Raw genomic sequence first — 22,432 nt, 5'->3', positions numbered from 1 at the left:
GTCTGATTCTATGAGAAGAATCCATCAAATCTGGAAACCAGAAAAGCACTCATGACCTTGGAGAGAGGAATTTCAACGGAGAACTAGGAAAAGCTAAGGAAAGGGTAGGTACTGAGGTAGCTGAAGTAATGTGTGCAATCTACTTTTTCTGGAAGCAAGGCAGCTAAGGAAAATGAAAGAAGTAGTTTTAAGTAGTATGTGTGTGATCTTTTTTGATTTTTAAAAGGCTACAAGAGGTATGATTCTGTTTGCATTTAAAGAGTAAGGAAGCAGAAGAGAGGAAAATACTGAAAATGAGAAGGGATTATCTATGTAGCAAGATCCCAGAGGAGATAGGGAAGAATAGGATAACAACAGCACATGGGCCTTAGTTGTGCAAAGAAGTAGATCAATTCTTCCTATGAATTTGGAGAAAAATAAATTATGATAAGAGAAGACTAATTTTTTTCTGCTGTGAAGGGTGATTTATAAGAGTGTGTGACTTCAGCACTTCAGGCCAAAATGGCGAAGAGGACACACACATCTATTTAAGCTCCATCTTTACTCTCAGAACACTCATGAAATGAGTATTTCATGACAAGCCTCGGAATGAGTGCTTGGCTTGAAAAAACCACAAATAATTACCAGCAAAACATATCCTCAAAATTCACCAGAAAAGGTTTGTTTTTGCTCGGGGGCAGGGATGGCCAGATTGGGCACGGGCTGAGGGCAAGCAGCAAGAGAGAGGCAGGCAGCTCACACTTCACAGACTGGAGGGGAAAGGGATTATTGATCTCTGCCATTTCTGCAGGGAGAGCTTTACCACAGTGTGGCTCCTTTGCCCTGGCAGCAATCCAGTAGATCAGTGGAGAAGCTATAAACACAGGGGGTAAAGACTATAATTCCAAAAAGCTAAGGTCTCTCAGGACCTGGCCACCCCCACCCAGAGTGTCTTAGCGTGTTCTCAGAGTCTCAGAGCGCAGATGATTGCTGTCCTGCTAGTGCCTCACTGCTGTCCCCTGCAGTCTGTAGAGGAAGCTCAGTAATAATATCCAGCCCCTCCACCCCCATCCCCCGCAAAAAAGCAGACTACATTTTTTTTTGTTGTTGTTAGTTGATTCTTCTCTGAAAAAATGAGCAAAAAAAAATAAAAAGGACTCTCACTATTGGTAACTTCAATATGGATAGGGAGCAGACTTTAAACCCTGAGGAGACTAAAAGCAGACTGTCTCCAGAGGAATCCCCAAAGCGGGATATGATCTGCTCCTCAATACACAAAACTGTCATAGAAGAAATCAAAAAGGCTCTCGCAAGGGAGCTAGAAGAAAAATGGGAAAAGGAAAGGGAAGTTTGGCAAGAGAGTCTGGAGAAGTCATCCCATGCATTTAAAGACAGAGTGGATAAAAAAAATCAAATCCTAAAAAACAGAATTAGTGAATTGGAAAAAGAAAATAGCTCTTTAAAAAATAAAATTGGTGAAAAGGAAAAAAATTCCGTAGAACAAAACAACTCATTTAAAAACTCAATTGGACAATTAGAAGAAAAAGATATAAAAAAAGTGAGTGAAGAAAATACTTCGTTGAAAATCAGAATTGAACAAATAGAATTGAATGACTCAAGGAGACACCAAGAATCAGTCAAGCAAAACAAAAAAAAAAAAAAAAAAAAAAAAAAAAAAAAAAAAAGAAACAATGGGAAAAAATGCCAAATACCTTCTCGGGAAAACAACAAACCTGGAAAATAGATCCAAAAGAGACAATCTGAAACTGTTGGGAAAACTGGAAATAAGTATAGTAGAAATTAGATATGGATCCACACTTAACACCATATACGAAGATAAGATCAAAATGGGTCCATGATTTAGGCATAAAGAATGAGATCATAAATAGATTAGAGGAACAGGATAGTCTACCTCTCAGACCTGTGGAGGAGGAAGGAATTTATGACCAGAGGAGAACTAGAGATCATTATTGATCACAAAATAGAAGATTTTGATTACATCAAACTAAAAAATTTCTGTACAAACAATACCAATGCAAACAAGATTAGAAGGGAAGTAACAAATTGGGAAAATATTTTTACAGTTAAAGCTTCTGATAAAGGTCTCATTTCCAAAATATATAGAGAACTGACCCTAATTTATAAGAAATCAAACCATTCTCCAATTGATAAATAGTCAAAGGATATGAACAGACAATTCTTAGATGATGAAATTGAAATTATATCCACTCATATGAAAGAGTGTTCCAAATCACTACTGATCAGAGAAATGCAAATTAAGACAACTCTGAGATACCACTACACACCTGTCAGATTGGCTAAGATGACAGGAACAAATAACTATGAATGTTAGAGGGGATGTGGGAAAACTGGGACACTAATACATTGTTGGTGGAGTTGTGAAAGAATCCAACCATTCTGGAGAGCAATTTGGAACTATGCCCAAAAAGTTATCAAACTGTGCATACCCTTTGATCCAGCATTGCTGCTATTGGGCTTATATCCCAAAGAAATACTGAGGAGGGGAAAGGGACCTGTATGTGACAAAATGTTTGTGGCAGCTCTTTTCATAGTGGATAGAAACTGGAAGATGAATGGATGTCCATCAACTGGAGAATGGTTGGGTAAATTATGGTATATAAATGTTATGGAATATTATTGCTCTGTAAGAAATGACCAGCAGGAGGAATACAGAGAGGCTTGGAGAGACTTACATCAATTGATGCTGAGTGAAATGAATAGAACTAGAAGATCGCTGTACACTTCAATGCTGTATGAAGATGTATTCTGATGAAAGTGGAAATCTTCAACATAAAGAAGATCCAACTCACTTCCAGTTGATCAATGATGGACAGAAACAACTACACCCAGAGAAGGAACACTGGGAAGTGAATGTAAATTGTTAGCACTACTGTCTACCTACCCAGGTTACTTATACCTTCGGGAATCTAATATTTAATGTGCAACAAGAAAATGGGATTTACACATATATATTGTATCTAAGTTATATTGTAACACACATAAAATGTATGGGATTGCCTGTCATCTAGGGGAGGGAGTAGAGGGACGGAGGGGGTAATTTGGAAAAATGAATACAAGGGATAATGTTATTAAAAAATTACTCATGCATATATACTGTCAAAAAAATTTATAAATAAAAAAAAGAGACAATCTGAGAATTATTGGACTTCCTGAAAAATATGATGAAAAAAGAGCCTGGACACTATTTTCCAGGAAATTATCAAAGAGAACTGCCCAGATGTTTTAGAAACAGAGAGTAAAATAGACATTGAAAGAATTCATCGATCACCTACTGAAAGGGACTCTAAAATCAAAACACTAAGAAATATAGTGGCTAAATTCAAGAACCATCAGATGAAGGAAAAAAATACTGCAACCTGCTAGAAAAAATCAATTCAAATATGGAGGTGCCACAATAAGGATTACCTAGGATCTAGCAGCATCCATATTAAAGGAATGAAGGGCCTGGAATGATATTCTGAAAGGCTAAGGATCTTGGTATGCAGTCAAGAATAACTTGCTCAGCAAAAATGAGCATCTTTTTCCAGGGAAGAAGATGGACATTCAACGAAATAGTGAATTTCATTTATTCTTGATGAAAAAACCAGATCTAAACAAAAAGTTTGATTTACAAATATAAGACTCAAGAGATTTCTAAAAAGGTAAAAAGAAATCTTGAGAACTATATTTCTGCCATAAAGATATATAAAGAACACATGTATACTTTGTTCTAAAAACTAGAGGTAGAACGGAAATTATATCATAAAAAAGGGTAAAGTGGTGGTACTACATCTCAAGAAAAGGCAAAAGAAACCTATTACATCTGAGAGAAAGAATGGAGGGGGATGAACATAGTGTGTATCATACTTTCATCAGAATTGGCTTAAAGAGAAAAATATTAGACATATTCGATTTATGGTGAAACTTCTCACACCTCATTGAAAAGTGAGAGGGGAAAAGTGAAAAGGGAAGGAGTAAGCTAAGTGGAAGGAAATACAGAAATTGTGAGGAAAGGGGATAAGACAGGGGGAGGAATTCTAAGGTGGGGGAAGGGATACTAAAAAGGGAAGGCTGTGAGAAGCAAGTGGTGCTTTCAAGTGTAATACTTGGGGGAGGGGGGGAAAGGAGAAGGGAAGGAGAAATACATAAGCAGGTGTTAACAAGATGGCAAGTAATATTGAATTAGGAATTTTTACCATAAATGTTAATGGGGTAAAGTCCTCCATAAAGAGGAGGCAGTTACCACACTGGATTAAAAGCCAGAATCCTACAATAAGTTGTTTACAGGAAACGTACCTAAAGCAGGGCAACACATACAGAATAAAGGTAAAAGGTTGGAGTAGAATCTACTATGCTTCAGGTGAAGTAAAAAAAAAAAAAAAAGCAGAGATAGCCAACCTGATCTCAGATCAAGCAAAAGCAAAAATTGATCTAATTAAAAGAGATAAGGAAGGGCATTATATCTTGCTAAAGGGCAGCATCAATAATGAAGCAGTATCAATATTAAACATATATGCACCAAGTGGTGCAGCATCTAAATTCTTAAAAGAGAAATTAAGAGAGCTGCAAGAAGAAATAGACAGCATAACTATGATAGTGGGAGATCTCAACCTTGCAACTCTCAGAATTATATAAATCAAACCACAAAATAAATAAGAAGGAAGTCAAAGAGGTAAATTAGAAAAGTTAGATATGATAAATCTTTGGAGAAAACTAAATGGAGACAGAAAAGAGTACACTTTCTTCTCAGCAGTTCATAAAACCTATACAAAAATTGATCATATATTAGGACATAAAACCCTTAAATTTAAATGTAATAAGGCAGAAACAGTAAATGCATCCTTTTCAGATCATGATGCAATAATAATTACATTCAATAAAAAGCTAGGGGAAAATAGACCAAAAAATAATTGGAAACTAAATAATCTCATATTAAAGAATGATTAGGTGAAACAGCAAATCATAGACATAATTAATAACTTCCCCCAAGAAAATGAAATTAATGAGACGTCATACCAAAATGTATGGGACACAGCCTAAGCGATAATAGGGGGAAATTTCATATCTCTAGAGACCTGCTTCTATAAAACAGAGAAAGAGAAGGTCAATGAATTGGGTTTGCAACTAAAAATGCTAGAAAAGGAACAAATTAAAACCCCCCAGTGAAACACTAAACTTGAAATTCTAAAAATAAAAGGAGAAATTCATAAAATTGAAAGTAAAAAAAAAACTATTGAATTAATTAATAAACCTAAGAGTTGGTTCTATGAAAAAACCAACAAAATAGATAAACCCTTAGTAAATCTGATTAAAAAAAGGAAAGAAGAAAATCAAATTGTTAGATTTAAAAATGAAAAGGGAGGACTCGCCACCAATGAAGAGGAAATTAGAGCAATAATAAGGTGTTACTTTGTCCAACTTTATGCCAATAAATTTGATAACCTAAGTGAAATGGAAGAATACCTTCAAAGATATAGCCCAGATTAGAAGTAAATTGGTTAAACATCCCATTTTAGAAAAAGAAATAGAACAAGCAATTAATCAACTCCCTAAGAATAATAAATAAAGAAGACTATATGTGAACAACTATATACAGATGTATGTGTATGTACCCCCAATAAATTAGGGGTAGTTCAGAGGAAAGGCTCTAAGATTATGGGACAAGACTGGCAAAAGCTTCTTGAATATGGTGGGACATTAGCTGAGAATGAAGGGAGCTAGGAAGAAGTTCCATATAGGGGAAATAGTCAGTGAAAATGTCTGGGGCAAGGAAATTGAATGTGAGGGAGAAAAACAAAGATCAGTCTAATATGGGAAGGGGACCAGGGTGAAGAAGCCTGGAAAGGTAAAAAAGGACCAAGATGTAAAGAGCTTTAAAAGCCAAACAAAACCTAGAAGTGACAGGGATCAATGAAGTTTACTGAATAGGGGAGGTGATGTGGTCAGATCTATGCTTACAGCTGAAGGGAGTATAAGTTAGAGTTGGTAGATCTAAAGCAAGGAGACCAAGTGGAGAAAAATAACTGTCTTCTGTTTATTTGCACTACTTAGCATAAAAGTACCTTGCACATAATAAATGCTTAATAATCACCTATAAATCTATCAAATATGAAGCAAGATACAGTGCTATAGTTTAGAGTTGTGAAGCTAGAGATTTAAAGAAAAGCTTTGAACAGTTACCCTTTGGAGTGTGATAGGGAATAAAAGATAAAGATTTCTGTACCACTTAAACTGACATTAAGTTTAATGTGTCACATAAATACCAGTTCTTCCTCAGTACCTTTTCAAACAGAACAATCTCTGCACTCAAAGATTTTACACCCTAAGTAGGAGGAAGGGAAGGGATATAATGTAGTAAGCAAACAAAAAATGCCCAAAATAAGCATAAAATAATTGGGAAGGGGGGACTAACAACTAAGAATCAACAAGGGCCTCATTCAAAAGGTGGCATCTTCACCGAGCAAAAGAAAGGAGTTTGTTTTTTATTGTAGAAGCGTTAAGGTGCTACTCAAGCTTCTTAGGGAGTATAGGTATTAGAGATGCTCTTAAACCTGTGTTTTAGAAATATCATTTAGCAGGAATTATGCCAAAAAAAATGGGATATTGAGGGAAGAGACTTAGTAAGGAGACCAATGAAGAAGCTTCTGTAATAGTCCAAGCAAAAGGTAATGAAAGTCATTGTGTGTGATTTGTGGTGTGAAAGGAGAAAAGGGAATGGATAAAAAAGATGCACTGGGAGAAGTGAAAACTGATCAATATGTAGAGTGATGTTAATGAGAATTAACTATGGCTAATTGTAGCTATGAACTTAGACTAGAAGGATCCTCATGCCCACAAAAGAAAAATGGAAGCGAGGAAGATGGTTTTTGAAAAAAATTATGAGTTCTGTTTTTGAAGTGTTGAGTTTAAGATGGACAAGGAGACTTTCAGGTGGACATGTTTAACAGATAGTTGGTAAAACAGGATGGTACAATTCAGAAGAAAAAAAGGGAACTGGATAGAGAGCTTTTGGAGTCATCTGCAGATATGTCAAGTGAACAGATGGGAGCTTGATGAGATCACCAAAGTGAAGAGAACATTAAAAAGGGGGGGGAAAAAACTCAGGAATAAGAAACCAGTGGCATAAAAATCTAGGAAGGAAATATTATCTAGCACTGTGTTACAAAAAAATCAAAGGATAATTTTGAAAAGGCCACTGGATTTAGTAATTAAGTAAAATTGACTAAATAAAATACAAATTGGGTTGGGGGATGGATGTAGTCTGAAACCAAACCAAAAAAAAAAAAAAAAAAGGCTGAGCAGTAGGAAATAAGGTAGTGGAGGAAATCAGTATAGAATACAAAGATTTTTCAATAATAATACTAAAAGGAAGAGTACTGTAAGGCAATAGCTTGAAGGAATAGTAGGGTCAAATGAAAGTATTTAAGGATAGGGTAAATCTGGACAGATCTATAGATGGGAGGAAAGGAGCCAATGAACAAACAGAGAATGAAAAACTCAGAGTGGGAGGGGGGAGATTAGCTATGTAGGAGAAAAGAGATTGAATCAAGGACACAAATAATGGATTCTGTCTTAGAAAGGAGAAAGCCCATTATTTTCCTCAGAGACAGAAACAAAGAGGAAAGAAACTGCAATAGTCAAGGTCTCAAATACAAATTTTCACAAACACTATGTGATTAAATGCTACATAGTGACCCCAACAATGAGTGCTATCAGTTGCTAGGAAAGAAAATCACCATGACCGTTGCAACGGGAATTTCATGGAAAAGGTGGTCACAAATGGATACCAAACAGGTGGGTTTGTTGGGGTGGGGCCAGGAGTGGGGAGAGATACTAAACTTGAAGAAAGATATAAAGACAGATTTTGAGGCAGAAATGAGTGTGTTAAAAGAAATAAGACCAGTATATGGAAGAAAAGGATCCTTCTACTTGAGAACAGGGAATCAGTAAGATATAGTAGGAAGGACAATTGAACTTTGGAGTTAGAGAATATAGGTTCAAATCTCAAATCTTTGATACTACAAAAGTGTGACCTCTCTGTATTTGTTTCCTTATCTGTAAAATGAGGAAATCAGATGGAATAGGTGGTCTGAGAGGCCTTTCAGTTCCACATCTATGATAATAAGATTGGAAAAGTGTTGGTATTACAAGGTGATAACTCAGGTTGTCTGGGCAAATCTCTAGCTCAGAATTCACACCTTTGGTTCGGGCCTTTAAGGGGTGTTTACACCTTTAAAAGGAGCAAGTTCATTGGCTGTAGGAGTTCTCACAAGCCCTGTTGAGTTCTCACTAGCCCATTCTCTGCTAGGATAAAAGTGGAGGGTAGTAGGGCAAGGAGTTAGTCTGACTGGGAGATTGAGTTTAGAAGGTGGTCTGGAAGGAGAGGCTAGTCTGGGACAGAGTTGGGACGGCAGTTCCCAGTTGGCTGGAGGCTCCAGAAGCTTCCCAAGAAACCTGCTCACAGAGGAAAAGATTTTACAGAAAAGAGATCTCTTCCCAGAGAAGGATTATAATTGACGAGACAACTGGACCTTAACTGAAAAGTGGGTTAAAATAAATAGAAAACATAAATCTAATTTTCATATTTTAAATGTAAATGGATTATGTAATCCAATAAAACTTTTAAGGAGTGGTAGAATGAATAGGGGGAAAAAAAACTTGACAATCTTTTGCAAATAAGGAAAACATTTAAAAAGGAAAGACAAATATGAAATTTTTATGATGGGAAAAAAATTAACTGGTTCAAGCAAATAAAAAAAAACAACCAGAAATTGCAAATCATCCTATCAGAAAAAGCAAAAATATCAGAAAAAGCAAAAATATCACTTATGCTTTAACCATAGACAACAAACCAACATCAATATTAAATTTTTACTTTTCAAATGGCATAGCGTCTAAAATCACAAATCAAAAATTTACCAAATTGCAAAAAACCTCATGAAGAGAACAACAGGAGAGATAATGTTTCTTTCTGGGACAAATTTATAAAGATAAAAAAATAGGAAGATATATATTTGAACAACTAAATATATTTAGAGAGAATTATGGTATTTTTTGAATGGAACCACAAAATAAACATACCTATTCCCCAGCACCACAAAGCAATTTTTCTAAAAATAAAAACTCACCATGTTTTGGAGCACAAAGAAATTGCAAATAAATATAAAAAGCAGAAATACTAAATACATCCTTATAGATGACAATAATGTAAAAACAATAATCAATTCAGGAAATACACATACACACAAAAAAAATACAAAACCCTAAGTGGAGCCATAATCATGAAATACTAAAAAAACCAAAAAAACCAAAAAAAAAAACACAAAAACAAAATAAAACAAAACAAAAAACAACTAAGCCAAAAAAATTGTGTGGAAAACAATAATGATGAGGCAACATACCAAAATTTCTGGGATGAAACTAAAGCAATACTAAGAGGACAATCATATACCTAAACAGTAAAATAGTAAGATTAATGGATTGAATATACTTTTAAAATTAGAGAATAAACAAATAAACAAAATCAAAATAAGCACACAAAGAAGAAATATTGAAAATTTGAGAAATAAATTAGAAACTAAACTAGGCAACAGACCTAATAAAATTAGAAGCTATTTCTTTTAAAAGATTAAAAAATTAAGAAATCCAGCCTATATAAATAAATAAATATATATATACACATACATATATATATGTATATATATATATATATATATATATATATATATACATATATATATGTATATATATATATATACATATATATATGTATATATATATATATATATATACACACTTGCTTTTTGTTTGTTTTTTAAGCAAACAGGGTTAAGTGACTTGCACAGGGTCACACAACTAGTAAACACTAAGTATTTGAGACTGAATTTGAACTTAGGTCCTCCTGACTTCAGGGAAGTGCTCTATACCCTGTACCATTTAGCTGCCCCCAATATAATTTTTCAAGGTAAAAAATTAATTCAATAAAAATAAGGGTAAAAGTAAAAACAAGTTTTAAAAAACAAAATTATTAGATTTGATTATAGGTATATGCCAAAAAAATTTAGAATATATGAATAACAGCAGATTACCTTTGAAAAATTAAAATTTCCAAACTAAGAAAACACCAAATTGAAATGTTAATGTAAAGAACTGACAAAGGAAAAAACTCCTAGTACATGAATGGGTAAATTCAATAAAACTTTTAAGGAACAATTAATATCTACCTTGCACAATTTTTTTTAAAACTTAAGAAAACCAAAATCATTCTCCCAAACTCTGTTTTTGAGACATAAAGGCCCAATACTAAAACCAAGGAAGGATTCCTCCTCTCTGAAAAGATGAGTATTAATTCAAAAAATGTAAATAAAATTCCTGGCAAAAAAAAAAATCAGTATCATTTTTTTTAAAAAATCATTAAAGTCAAGTTAGATTTACACAAATCACTTAAGTATGATTCAACATTAGAAAACAAATTATATTATCACATTAAAAAAAATCCCCCAAACTACATGTCTATCTCAATACATGAACATTGGTTTTTTGACAAAGTATAATACTTATTTATGTCACAAACCTTAGAAAGTACAGGCATAATTTTTATACATCACTAACAAAATCCAATAGCAAGAGATACAAAGAGAAATTCCATTTAAAATAACCGTCGATAGTATAAAATATTTGAGAATCTATCTGCTAAGGGAAAGTCAGGAACTATATGGCAACTTTCCACACAAATAAAGTAACATATAAACAACTGGAAAAATATCAAATGCTCTTGAATAGGTCGAGCAAATATAATAAAGATGACAATACTACCTAAACTAATCTATTTATTTAGTGCTGTACCAATCAAATTCCCAAGAAACTATTTTACTGATCTTGAAAAAATAACAGCAAAATTCATCTGGAGAAACAAAAGGTCAAGAATTTCAAGGGAACTAATGGAAAAAAAAATCAAATGAAGGTGGCCTAGCTGTACCAGATCTAAAACTATATTATAAAGCAGCAGTCACCAAAACCATTTGGTATTAACTAATAAATAAAGCAGTTGATCAGTGGAATGGATTAGGTTCACAAAACAAAACAGTCAATGACTACAGCAATCTGGTGTTTGGACAAACCCAAAGACCCCAGTTTTTGGGATAAAAATTCACTATTTGACAAAAATTGCTAGGAAGATTGGAAACTAGTATGACAGAAACTAGGGATTTGACCCACACCCAACACTATATACCAAGATAAGGTCAAAATGGGGAAACGATCTAGATATAAAGAATGCTATTATAAACAAATTTGAAGAACATAAGATAGTTTACCTCTCAGATCTGTGGAGGAGGAAGGAATCTGTGACCAAAGAAGAATTGGAGATCATTACTGATCACAAAATAGATAATTTTGATTATGTTAAGTTAAAAAATATTTTGTAAAACAAAATTAGTGCAGACAAAATCAGAAGGAAAGAAACAAACTAGGAAAACAGTTTTCATTCAAAGGTTCTGATAAAGGCCTCATTTCTAAAATAAACAATTGACTCAAATTTATAAGAATTCAAGCCACTTTCCAAATTGATAAATGGTCAAAGGATATGAAGAGACAATTTTTCCAACAAAGAAATTGAAACTATTTCTAATCATATGAAAAGATCCTCCAAATCACTATTGATCAGAGAAATGCAACTTAAGACAACTCTGAGGTACCACTACACACCTGTCAGATTGGCTAAGATGACAGGAAAAGATAATGACAAATGTTGGAGGGGATATGGAAAAACAGGGACACTGATACATTGTTGGTGGAACTTTGAACGGATCAAACCATTCTGGAGAGCAATTTGGAACTATGCTCAAAAAAGTTATCAAACTGTGCATATTATTTGACTCAACAGTGTTACTTACTACTGGGCTTATATCCCAAAGAGATCTTAAAAAATAAAAGGGCCCCACATGTGCAAAAATGTTTGTGGCAACCCATTTTATAGTGGCTAGAAACTGGAAACTGAATGGATGCCATCAATTGGAGAATGGCTAAATAAATTGTGGTATATGAATGTTATGAAAAATTGTTATGGGCCATAATTCTGAACTTGAAACAAAGGATTCTTACAAGGTACTAAGTCAGTGGAATTGATAGAGACAATAGTTATCTAATTTAGCATGGTTCACTATGATTGATTTAATCCTACAAAGAGATGTTATGGGCCAGAACTTGAAACAAGGTACTGAGTGGAATTGAGGAGACAGTGGTTAAATCTAGTTTAGCATTGATTTAATCCTAACAACAAATAATGGTTTCCTAGAGATATAATGGTTGGTTTGTACTCAATGTGTAGCATATAAGCTAGAAGCCTCAGCCAGGGAGATTCAGAGATTCAGAGAGACAAGCGAACAGAAGGCTAGAGGCTGAAGGCTGGAGTACAAGCTCTTGGACTCAGATTCATCCTATCTCATAACGCCTTGGTGGCAGGCTCTCCTCCTTTGCTTCTCCACTGAAACCAAGACTCCAGAAGGCCCCCAAAAAACTAGCCAAGCCCCAAGTGAGGGAGATAGGACTTTGAAAGAGATAATAAAGGACTTGGACTTTAACACCTGGCTACTTGTGTGGTGATTACTGAACTGAAAGGAAGACTGCTTCCAGAGACCCCAAGAAAACCTCAACAGACACATTACGTTATAAAGAAAACATTACAGAATATTATTTTCCGTAAGAAACGACCAGTAGGATGATTTCAGAGAGGCCCGGAGAAACCTACAGGAAGTGATGCTAAGTGAAATAAGCAGAACCAGGAGATCATTATACACGGAAATGACAAGATTATATGATCAATTCTAATGGATATGACTCTCTTCAACAGTGAGATGATTCAAACCAGTTCCAATTGTTCAATGATGAAGAGAGCCATCTACACCCAGGGAGAGGACCATGGGAACTGAGTGTGGAATACAACATAGCATTTTTTGCTTGCATTTTTGTTTTCCTTCTCAGGTTTTTTTTTTTTTTTCCTTTCTAGATCTGATTTTTCTTATGCAGCAAGATAACTGTATGGATATGTATGCCATCTAGGGGAGGGAGTGGGGAGAAAGAGGGAAAAATTTGGAACAGAAGGTTTTGCAAGAGTCAATATGAAAAATTACTCATGCATATGTTTTGTAAATAAAAAGCTGTAATAAAAAAAAAGAAAGAAAGTACACACATAGGAGTAAAAAAAAAAGATAAGGGTCTAAAACCAAAAGCAGTCATGCAATGAAGATACTAAAAATTTCCCAATAAAAACAGGAATAACAAAGATGTCCTTTCCCCTACTGCTATTTGGCATAGTTCTAGAAATGTTATCAATAGCATTAAGACAAGAAAAAAGAAATTAAAGACATAGAGGTAAGGTGAAAATAGAACTATGTCTATTTACTGATGACATGATGATTCACTTAAAAAGTCCAGAGAATCACTAAAAAAACAAAAAACAAAAAAACTAAAGGAAATAATTAATAGATTAAGCAACATTGCAATATATAAATATATATGTAGCAAAATATATAAATATATAAAATAAAATTAGAAAACCCAATAAAATTTCTAAATAGCAGTGACAAAATAGAAGAGTTGATAATAGAAAGGGAAATCCCATCCAAAATAACTACAGAATGCATAAAATATTTGAAAGTCAATCTACCAAAGCAAACCAGATAGATATCTGTGTAAGTTTGATTACAAAACCTTTTAAAAATACAAAGAGCAACATAAATAGCTGAATAAATATTCACTGAATATTCACAAAGAATATTTACAAATGTAGTGCTCTACTAATCTGACTAACAAGGCTATTTCACACAGCTAGAAAAAAAATGACAATCTTAGGATGGCAGACAAGGGAAGAAAGGAAAAAATTGGAAACTCAAAATTTTATAAAAAATAAATGTCAATATTGTCCTTACATGTAATTGAAAAAAATACTATTAAAAAATTTAAAGAGAAAAAAGAAAACCTGCAAAAGAAAAAAATGACAACAAAGTTCACTTAGAGAATCAAAACATCTAGAAGAATGTCAAAGTAAAAAAAAATTTTTTAAAGGCGTGAGGAAAAGGGACTAGAACTTCCAGCTCTAAAACTGTTATAATCAACAAAACCATTTAGTGTTGTCTAAAAAGCAGGAAAAATAGAACAACAGAACAGACTAGACAAAGAATAGTCAGAAATAAATTCGATAAAACCAAGGTTTATAAAACTTGAAAGTCTAAATTACTTAGGAAAGAACTACCTGTTTGATAAAAAATTCTGAGATAATTTGAAAGCAATCTGGAAAAAAATAGGCTTAGATCAACATCTTAAACTGAATTGTACAATAAATTCAAAATAGATAATTGATCTGATTATTAAGTGACAAAAAATATTGGAAGCAGATCATATAACTTTCTCAGCTAAAGTACAGAGCTAATTCTTAACCAATCAATTCCTAACCAATAGAGAATATAATAAAAGATACAATGGTTTTGATTATATGAAATTGAAAAGCTTTTCCATGAATAATATCAATGCATCTAGAATAAGAAGAAAAGTGGTCAGTGGGAAAAACATTAAATACTGCTAATATTCAAAGGAATGTATATACACAACTAACAATTATGTCCCAAGTCTTAGTGGGTTTTTAAAATATTAACACAAAACTCCAAGATTTTTGATATAGCAATGACTATAAAACTAAAAGCCATCCTCTCATAAACAAATGATTAAAAGATATTTACAAATAGTTTTCCAGAACAGCAAATTATTAGTTTTATATATATATATATATATATATATATATATATATATATATATATATATATATATATAAGAATACTTCAAATTACCAATAATAAAAAAAATTACAAATCAAGATGAAAAGAGATGTCAACATTGGAAAGAGCTGTGGAAAGATAAGTTCACCAATCCATCATTGGTAGGAATGTATACAAACATTCCACAAGGTAATTTGGAATTACATAATTATAAGAAATAAAGTATCCTTGTCCTTTGATCCAGAGAACTCACTGCTAGGGAAATGGCCATCAATGACAAAGAAGAAAGGCACCATGTCCCACACAGACTTGAGGCACACTATGCTTAGGAGAACCTGTTTTAAAAGAAGCCTGCTCAAAGTAGTAAAGAACTGAAAACAAAATTGAAAAATGAATAAACAAACTATTAACAGATTATTAGTGTGCTGTGAGAGAAATTGGACACAAATATAAAGAAGCAACAGATAAGAATTGATAAAAAGTGAAGTAAGCAGGACCAGGAAAACAACTACACCAATTGCAACAATGTAAAGATCAGGAACAAAACAACTGTAATTAAATACTGTTCAGTGTTTAGTTGTTTCCAACTCTTTGTGACCCCATCTGGAATTTTCTTAGCAAAGATACTGGAGTGGTTTGTCATTTCATTTTCCAGTTCATTTTTACAGATGAGGAAACTGAGGCATAATAGTGACTTAAGTGACTTGCCCAGTCACACAGCTAGTAAGTATTTGAAGCCAAATTTGAACTCAGGAAGATAAGCACTGTACTATCCAACTGACTCCAAAATTAAATGTAACAAAATTATGATCATATTTGCTCCCAAAGGAGAACTATGAGAAAAAAAAAGTATTCTTTCCCTTGGTTCCTTTACATAAATAGAACTCCAAAAGTGAAGAAAAGTGAATTATGTCAGAACTTTTGATATATTGATGGGTTTTTACTGAATTTCACAAACCTCTAAACTCTACTCCTGCAAGGTCTCTATTCAGTAAACTCTTCCTTTGAAGGTCACTATGTTCATATCTATCACTCAGGCCAGATACTGGAAATTGCTACCTGTTGACATCCAGAACATCCTCTTTCCTTCTTACTGAATCCAGTACTTACTTATAGTCTTTTCCACCTTAATCCTTGTGCTCATACTAAGAGATTTCCTGGATTCCAATACTTAATTTCCCAGTTCCTCAACTCGTACTCCTCCATTCCACCTCAGTTATACACAGGAATAGTCATGGTTTTAAGTCTTTATATCACTCACAAGTGCTGCACTGTCACATTCAAAACTCCAAAACTCCTTCACCAAATCATAATCTTTTAGCATTCTATCATAACCCAGATCTAACATTCTGACTGACTAAAGTGGGTCCTGGTGAAGGGTGAGGAAGCCAGCCCAACGCAGGGAGAGAGAGCACCTGGGGAAGAAGAGTGTCTCCCCTGGGTCACACTCATATCACTTAACTTACTAAATCTGAGTTTTCTCATTTACAATATTAATGGAATTGACTCTTCAGCTTCATAAAATATGTGATTTTGTGAAGCTTAATCTCCTTTTCATCTGTAGGATAGAATGCATTAAAAATACGAGAACATCTAGTTTAATCATGATATTCACTAAGCAGTGCTCAAGAGGATATCAAAAACCAAAGACAAATTGAATGTTAAACAATTTTTACTCAGAATTAAGCCGAGTCAAACAAGGCAAGCACAAGGATATATTGCTAATGTTCATATATCTGCATTAAGAACTGCAATGTAAAAATGACAACCGAACAAAATTAGAAATAAAAAATTCACATATATATAAAATCTCTCCACAATTTTAAAGGCAAAGGAGTTTACCTACAAAAAATATTTACCACAACAGAAACTAAAACTGCCTCCTTGTAAAAAAATGGGTCATGACTGTTTCATGGGTCTACTAATGTTAGTACTCAACATGATGTTAGAAAAAAAGCTAAATACGGAAATCCTAAACCGAAGAATAATCATGTAAGCTAAAGAGATATCTGTAAAGTGAGACTAACTCACATTTACACATTAAGGTTTACAAAGCAGGCTTCGTGACAGCAAGCTTATTATCCCCATTTTACAAATGAGAAAACGGTGGCTAAGAACATTTTTGATTCTGTGGGAGTTGAATAAATACCAAGTGCCAGAGTCAAGATTTCAATCCGGGCTTGATGACTCTTGAACACTCTGATCCAGTATTCTTTCTATTATACTATACTACTTCCCCAGACCCTATGTCTCCTGAGAATAATTCTTGCATCCCCAGATCTCTACTAGCTACATTTGAATTTCCTTCTGATACCACAACAGCTAAGCAGAGAGATCCTGCAATAAAAAAAAAAAAAGTTCTGGACCTCAGTTCAAATCCTTTCTCAGACACAGACTAACAATATGACCCTCTAAGCAAAATCTATTTTCTAAGCATCTCTTTAAGAGGTTTGCAGATATTTAATTTATTTACTTTTTTTCACATCAAACTGAAGATATTCCCAACTGACCATTTTGCCCCCTTAAATTCAGAACATCTCTTTTCTTCTTCATTTCCTATTTCTGTAGATGGCCTCACCATTATTCCAGTCACCCAGGCTCAAAACTAAAATATCTTTGCTTTTTCTCCTGCCTTCACATCACCTCACCACCCCATCCAATACAATTAGTTTGTAACAAATTTCACATCTGTCTCTACTCACAAATGCCACCCATTGTTGTGTTCATGTTGTCTCCCTTCACATACCCTATGGAGTAGGGATTATACTCAACAACTGATTGTTCCCATATTGTCTTACTAATTCTTGTTTCTGTGCATTTTAATCAAGTATGTCTGGAATGTATTTCCTTCCATAATTATTTTTGCTATTAAATCCTTTCTTTCGCAAAGCCTAGAGCCTGGAGTCAGGGAGAATCATCTTCCCAAGTTCAAATCCAGCCTCAGACACATACTAGTTGTGTGTTTCTGGGCAAATAACTTAACCCTGTTTGCTTCAGTTTTCTCATTTGTAAAAAGAGCTGGAGAAGGAAATGGTAAACTATTCTAATATCTTTGCCAAGAGAATCCAAAAAGGTCACAGAAAGTTGGATGTGACTGAAAAACAACTAAAAAATAATTTTAAAAAATTAAATTAAACACAATTTACCTATTATAGCTTTCCATCATTCAATCAACTTAATGTTGGCTTAATGTATTAAGCCAACATTAAATTGATTGAATGATGGAAAGCTATTCTTTAATGTATTAAAGAATTTCTTTTCAGGACTTTCCTTTTTTCTCTCTCTAGTTTGAGATCCATCCTGGTCCTATTATTCTAACTAACTTCTTCCATTAGATTTAGGCAGAATTCTGTCATTTAGTTTGCCTGGTCTGTAAAGAAAGAGTTCCTTTTTGTAGGGTCAGGGGCCCAGTTGTATCCTGTCTGGTTTAGGCAACTAACTAGCTAACTATTAACTTAATTGATGTTCCCTAGACAGTATGTATAGATAATAAATATCCTAAGAAGCTGTTCTCCTAATCTGCTCTCCTAATTATGGGATCTTCTTTCCTCTGCTATTCCATCTATTTTGGGATCTTCTGGCCTCAGCTTTGTTCTAGTCTTTCTAAACTATCACATAATTCTTAGACAGGCTAATTTACTTTACTTCAGTAAATCTGAATTAAGCACCTATTATGTGAAAAGTCTGATGCAGAGAAAAAAAGCTTACCAGAAGCAAAGTTCTACATCAGCTAACTCAGGAAGAAGACCCAGATTAGAGTCCTATCTCAGACAATTTTGTGACTGAGTCTTAAACAACTCTTAAAAATGAAAGGACTCTTAATCATATCAACCTCTCTCCTCATCAGAGGCTAAATATAATTCAATTAAGAATCCCTTTTCAAACAGGGATGTTTTTTGTCACAATCAACACCCTATTTCCAGGGGTCTGAAGTTTTATAATGGCACAAAGTATGTTTAAAATTCAAAGGTTCCAGTTAGTTGGATAATGAAAGAGTTTGAAAATAGGTTCATTTATACAAGTTAGGTGTCTGGAATTCAAGACATTTTTTCTGTAGAAAAAAGTATAAATAATTTTGTTCTCAGGCCAGCCCCAAAACATCATTTAATCCAATGTGTAAAAGTACTATACATTTGCAAGGAAATAAAATGGAAAATAATACTATTTGAAGTAAATAACAAAATCATAAACTCTAATAAGTACTTTTTTGTACCTTAAATAGTTAACACAAGGAGATCTAACTGGAGGGGAAAGAACTACACAATGATTATTGTATAAATTATGATTAGAATAATTTTTAGTTCATAAATAGAAGAAGAAATTTTTTTTTCCCCCTAAGGTAAATGGGCAAGAACTGGAAATGTAGAAGAGGAATGGGGTTAAAGTAAGTATGCCTTAGAGGGATTAGATTACTAAAGGAAGAATTAATTGAGCTACAAAGAATAAAATACAAAACAAAAAAAGGAGAAGCCAAGAAAGTATAGTGAAGAATAGGAATTTTATCTCATTACTAGCAATAAATTCACTATTTTGCAGAAGTTTCTCAGGATTATGGCATAAGAAAATTATTATACTTAAGTATATAAATTCATTACCGTTTTGTCCCTGAGTCGCTCTCCATGAATAATAAAGTCAGCACAGCTACCATTATCTTCCTGATGAAGGGCTTTAAAGACAGTGACAGAGCTCAGTCCACCTCCTCCTAGTGGTAACCATCCACCACTTGAGTCATCCCGGGTCATCACCACAGCTCGCACTCGTGCATAACTATTACTAAAATAGATACACAAAGTAAGAATTAGCTTTTACATAAACAAAAAATAACTGAGCATTCAGTCTTGTTTAAGAAATCCAAGACTACATTAGTTAATATAGTAGTTAAGTGTTTTCTGTTTTTATGAAAGTCAAAGGAAAATAACCTATCTGAAAGAGTACAGGAGCCATAATCCAGATAGGTTTGCCAATATTAAACTATTAACACTTTAAAAGACTAATTTTATCCAAAAAAAAATTATATAATCCTTCTTTTCTTTTGAATACTTGAATACTTTTGAATTCTGATTGAATACTTTTTCTTGAATACTTAAAAACAATTATGAAATATACCAGAACCAAGAAGTTATCAACTTATACAACCAGATTTGTCAATTAATGTCTCTTCATAAATCTAAGACAATTTAATTTGTTATTTCTTTAATATTCTTAATTATAACATATTAGGTTCTATTAGTTCATAATTAATAGTAAATGAAATATTAGAATAAGTCAGATACATGCTGAAGTAGCAAGGTCATGGTACATCCATAAGAAGTCTGGGTTCTTGTTAATTTTATTATCTTAGACCAGTGACTTTAACTTGAGGTAACTATGAATTAAATAAAGATGTATACAAAATTCTTTGTTATCATCTAATGTTATACTGTATAAATGAGTTTTATATTCATAACTTGGGGTCTTCATTATCAATATTATGGCATGTTAGTGTTATTCACACCAGACAAACAGCTAATTTGTCACTTATTGTATCTACTTCTAATTCCCTTAATTCTATAAAATACAATCAATACATTGCATCAAGAGTTGAGCTTGAAGGGATTTTGGAAATCATCTGGTCTGTAATATCAAAGTTTGTTAAGAATGATATGAAATGAGTCAATATGCACTAAGGAAAGCCTCAGAAACATCACTTTGATAATGTAGAGATTTTGAGATCTTATTTCAGGGTTCAAAAACTTGAAATTATTAGATCCCTGATGTTCGCTTTAGTATGATTTTTTATAATTTTCTAAGTTTTGCAAGAAAACGTTAAAGCTTACTACTTTCTTAAGTGTGAAACTTGAAAAAATAAAACTAAGAATAAGACCAGACCACCTTATTTCTTTTTCTCAAAGCTCTATCAAACTTGTTCTTTAAGAACAAAACTATAGTAGTATTTCACCTTTAGAATTGCTTAGGAACAGAAGCAATATAAATAAGAGAAAAATGTGGATGATAAATTAATTCCCATAATATCCTTTGATAATCAATTAATAATGAAACCTGGCATTTAGATGTGCCATTTAAGTGGTTAATCTACATTAATTCATTTGCTATTCAAAATGGCCCTGTGAAGGAGAATTCAAATAAAGTTGAAACCATAGCAGTGTTTTGAAGGAAACTAGAGATTTTATATAGTGGAGATAATAAGACAATGCATTTGAGACCAAGGGGACCACTTGTTAATAGTGGAAAGCTGGGAGACGGAATCTCAAAATACAAATTACAGTTAGAAAGCCAGTTTGACTAAAATAGAGAACCCATCAGGGGAAATAATATGAAATAAAATTGAAAAAATAAATGGGAACCATCCCGGAGAAGGTTTTAAAAACCAAGTTGAGGATTTTGTTTCTTATTCTAGAGACAGTTGGCAACTACTAAAATTTTTATTGGGGTGTCAGATGTTTCAAGAATATAAATTTGGTAGTAAAGTGGAGGATAGATTGAAGAAGGAACATCAATCAGGAGGCTACCACAATTTCCAGCTAGAGGTGATGAAGATATGAACAATGGGAGATATCGTATGGACGGGAAGATGGGAATGGATAAAAGAGATGTTATGAAAATACAATCTACAGGACTGGATAACTGATTTGATTCTGGGGAAGTGGGGGCAAAGAAAAACTAAGGATGCATGTAAGATTTTGAACTTGGTAAATAAATTCCAGGAGGCATGGGGAGATCAAGTAATTTGCTCAGAGTCATACAGTTTAATAAATTAGTCAATCAATATTTGTTAAATTTATACTACAGACCAAGTACTGTGGCAAGTCCTGAAGACACAAGCTTCTCTCAAGAAGCTTACAGTAGGATGGGGAAGACAACATGCAAACAAATATATACAAAGCAAGCTGCATACAAGATAAACAGGAAAGAACAGAAGAAAGACATTAGAATTAAAAGAGTCTAGAAAGATTTCCAATACAAGATGAGATTTTTAGATGGAATATCAAGGAAGTCAGTAGGTAGAACTGAGGAAAAGAGAGCATTTCAAGTATGGAAGACAGCCAGTGGAAAATGCCTGTAGCCATGATATGGAGTGTTTTGCTCCTGGAATAGCTGAAAGGCCAATGTCATTGGAATGAAGAATATATAGTAAGGAGTATGGTAAGGAGTAAGGTGTAGGACTGGAAAGATGGAAGGGGGGTAGGTCAATAAACATTTATTAAATAACTAATATGTGCTAAGCTTTATGTTAAATAAGAGTGTAATACTATGCTCTCTAGACTTACATCAACTGATGCTGAGTGAAATGAATAGAACCAGAAGATCGCTGTACACTTCAATGCTGTATGAAGATGTATTCTGATGGAAGTGGATATCTTCAACATAAAGAAGATCCAACTCACTTCCAGCTGATCAATGATGGACAGAAACAACTACACCCAGAGAAGGAACACTGGGAAGTGAATATAAATTGTTAGCACTACTGTCTATCTACCCAGGTTACTTATACCTTCGGAAGCTAATACTTAATGTGCAACAAGAAAATGGTATTTACACACATATATTGTATCTAGGTTATATTGTAACACACGTAAAATGTATGGGATTGCCTGTCATCGGGGGGAGGGAGTGGAGGGAGGAGATAATTTGGAAAAATGAATACAAGGGATAATATTATT

The 22,432-nt window shown here is 33.6% G+C and overlaps 1 protein-coding gene across 1 annotated transcript in view; it reads right to left on the bottom strand.

Annotated features, from left to right (window-relative positions):
* SPRED1 (sprouty related EVH1 domain containing 1) overlaps nucleotides 1-22,432 on the bottom strand; it is a 135,492-nt gene that overhangs the window by 54,684 nt on the left and 58,376 nt on the right. The window contains exon 2 of the mRNA XM_074289229.1: nucleotides 19,367-19,544. Within this exon, the coding sequence (XP_074145330.1) occupies nucleotides 19,367-19,544 (178 nt within the window). The remainder of the gene's footprint in view (nucleotides 1-19,366; nucleotides 19,545-22,432) is intronic.

Source organism: Sminthopsis crassicaudata, chromosome 2, assembly GCF_048593235.1.
Source record: "Sminthopsis crassicaudata isolate SCR6 chromosome 2, ASM4859323v1, whole genome shotgun sequence".
In the NCBI taxonomy this organism is placed as follows: Eukaryota; Metazoa; Chordata; class Mammalia; order Dasyuromorphia; family Dasyuridae; genus Sminthopsis; species Sminthopsis crassicaudata.
The sequence above is the reverse complement of the archived record's forward strand: the minus strand, read 5'-3'. Positions and strand labels throughout refer to the sequence as shown.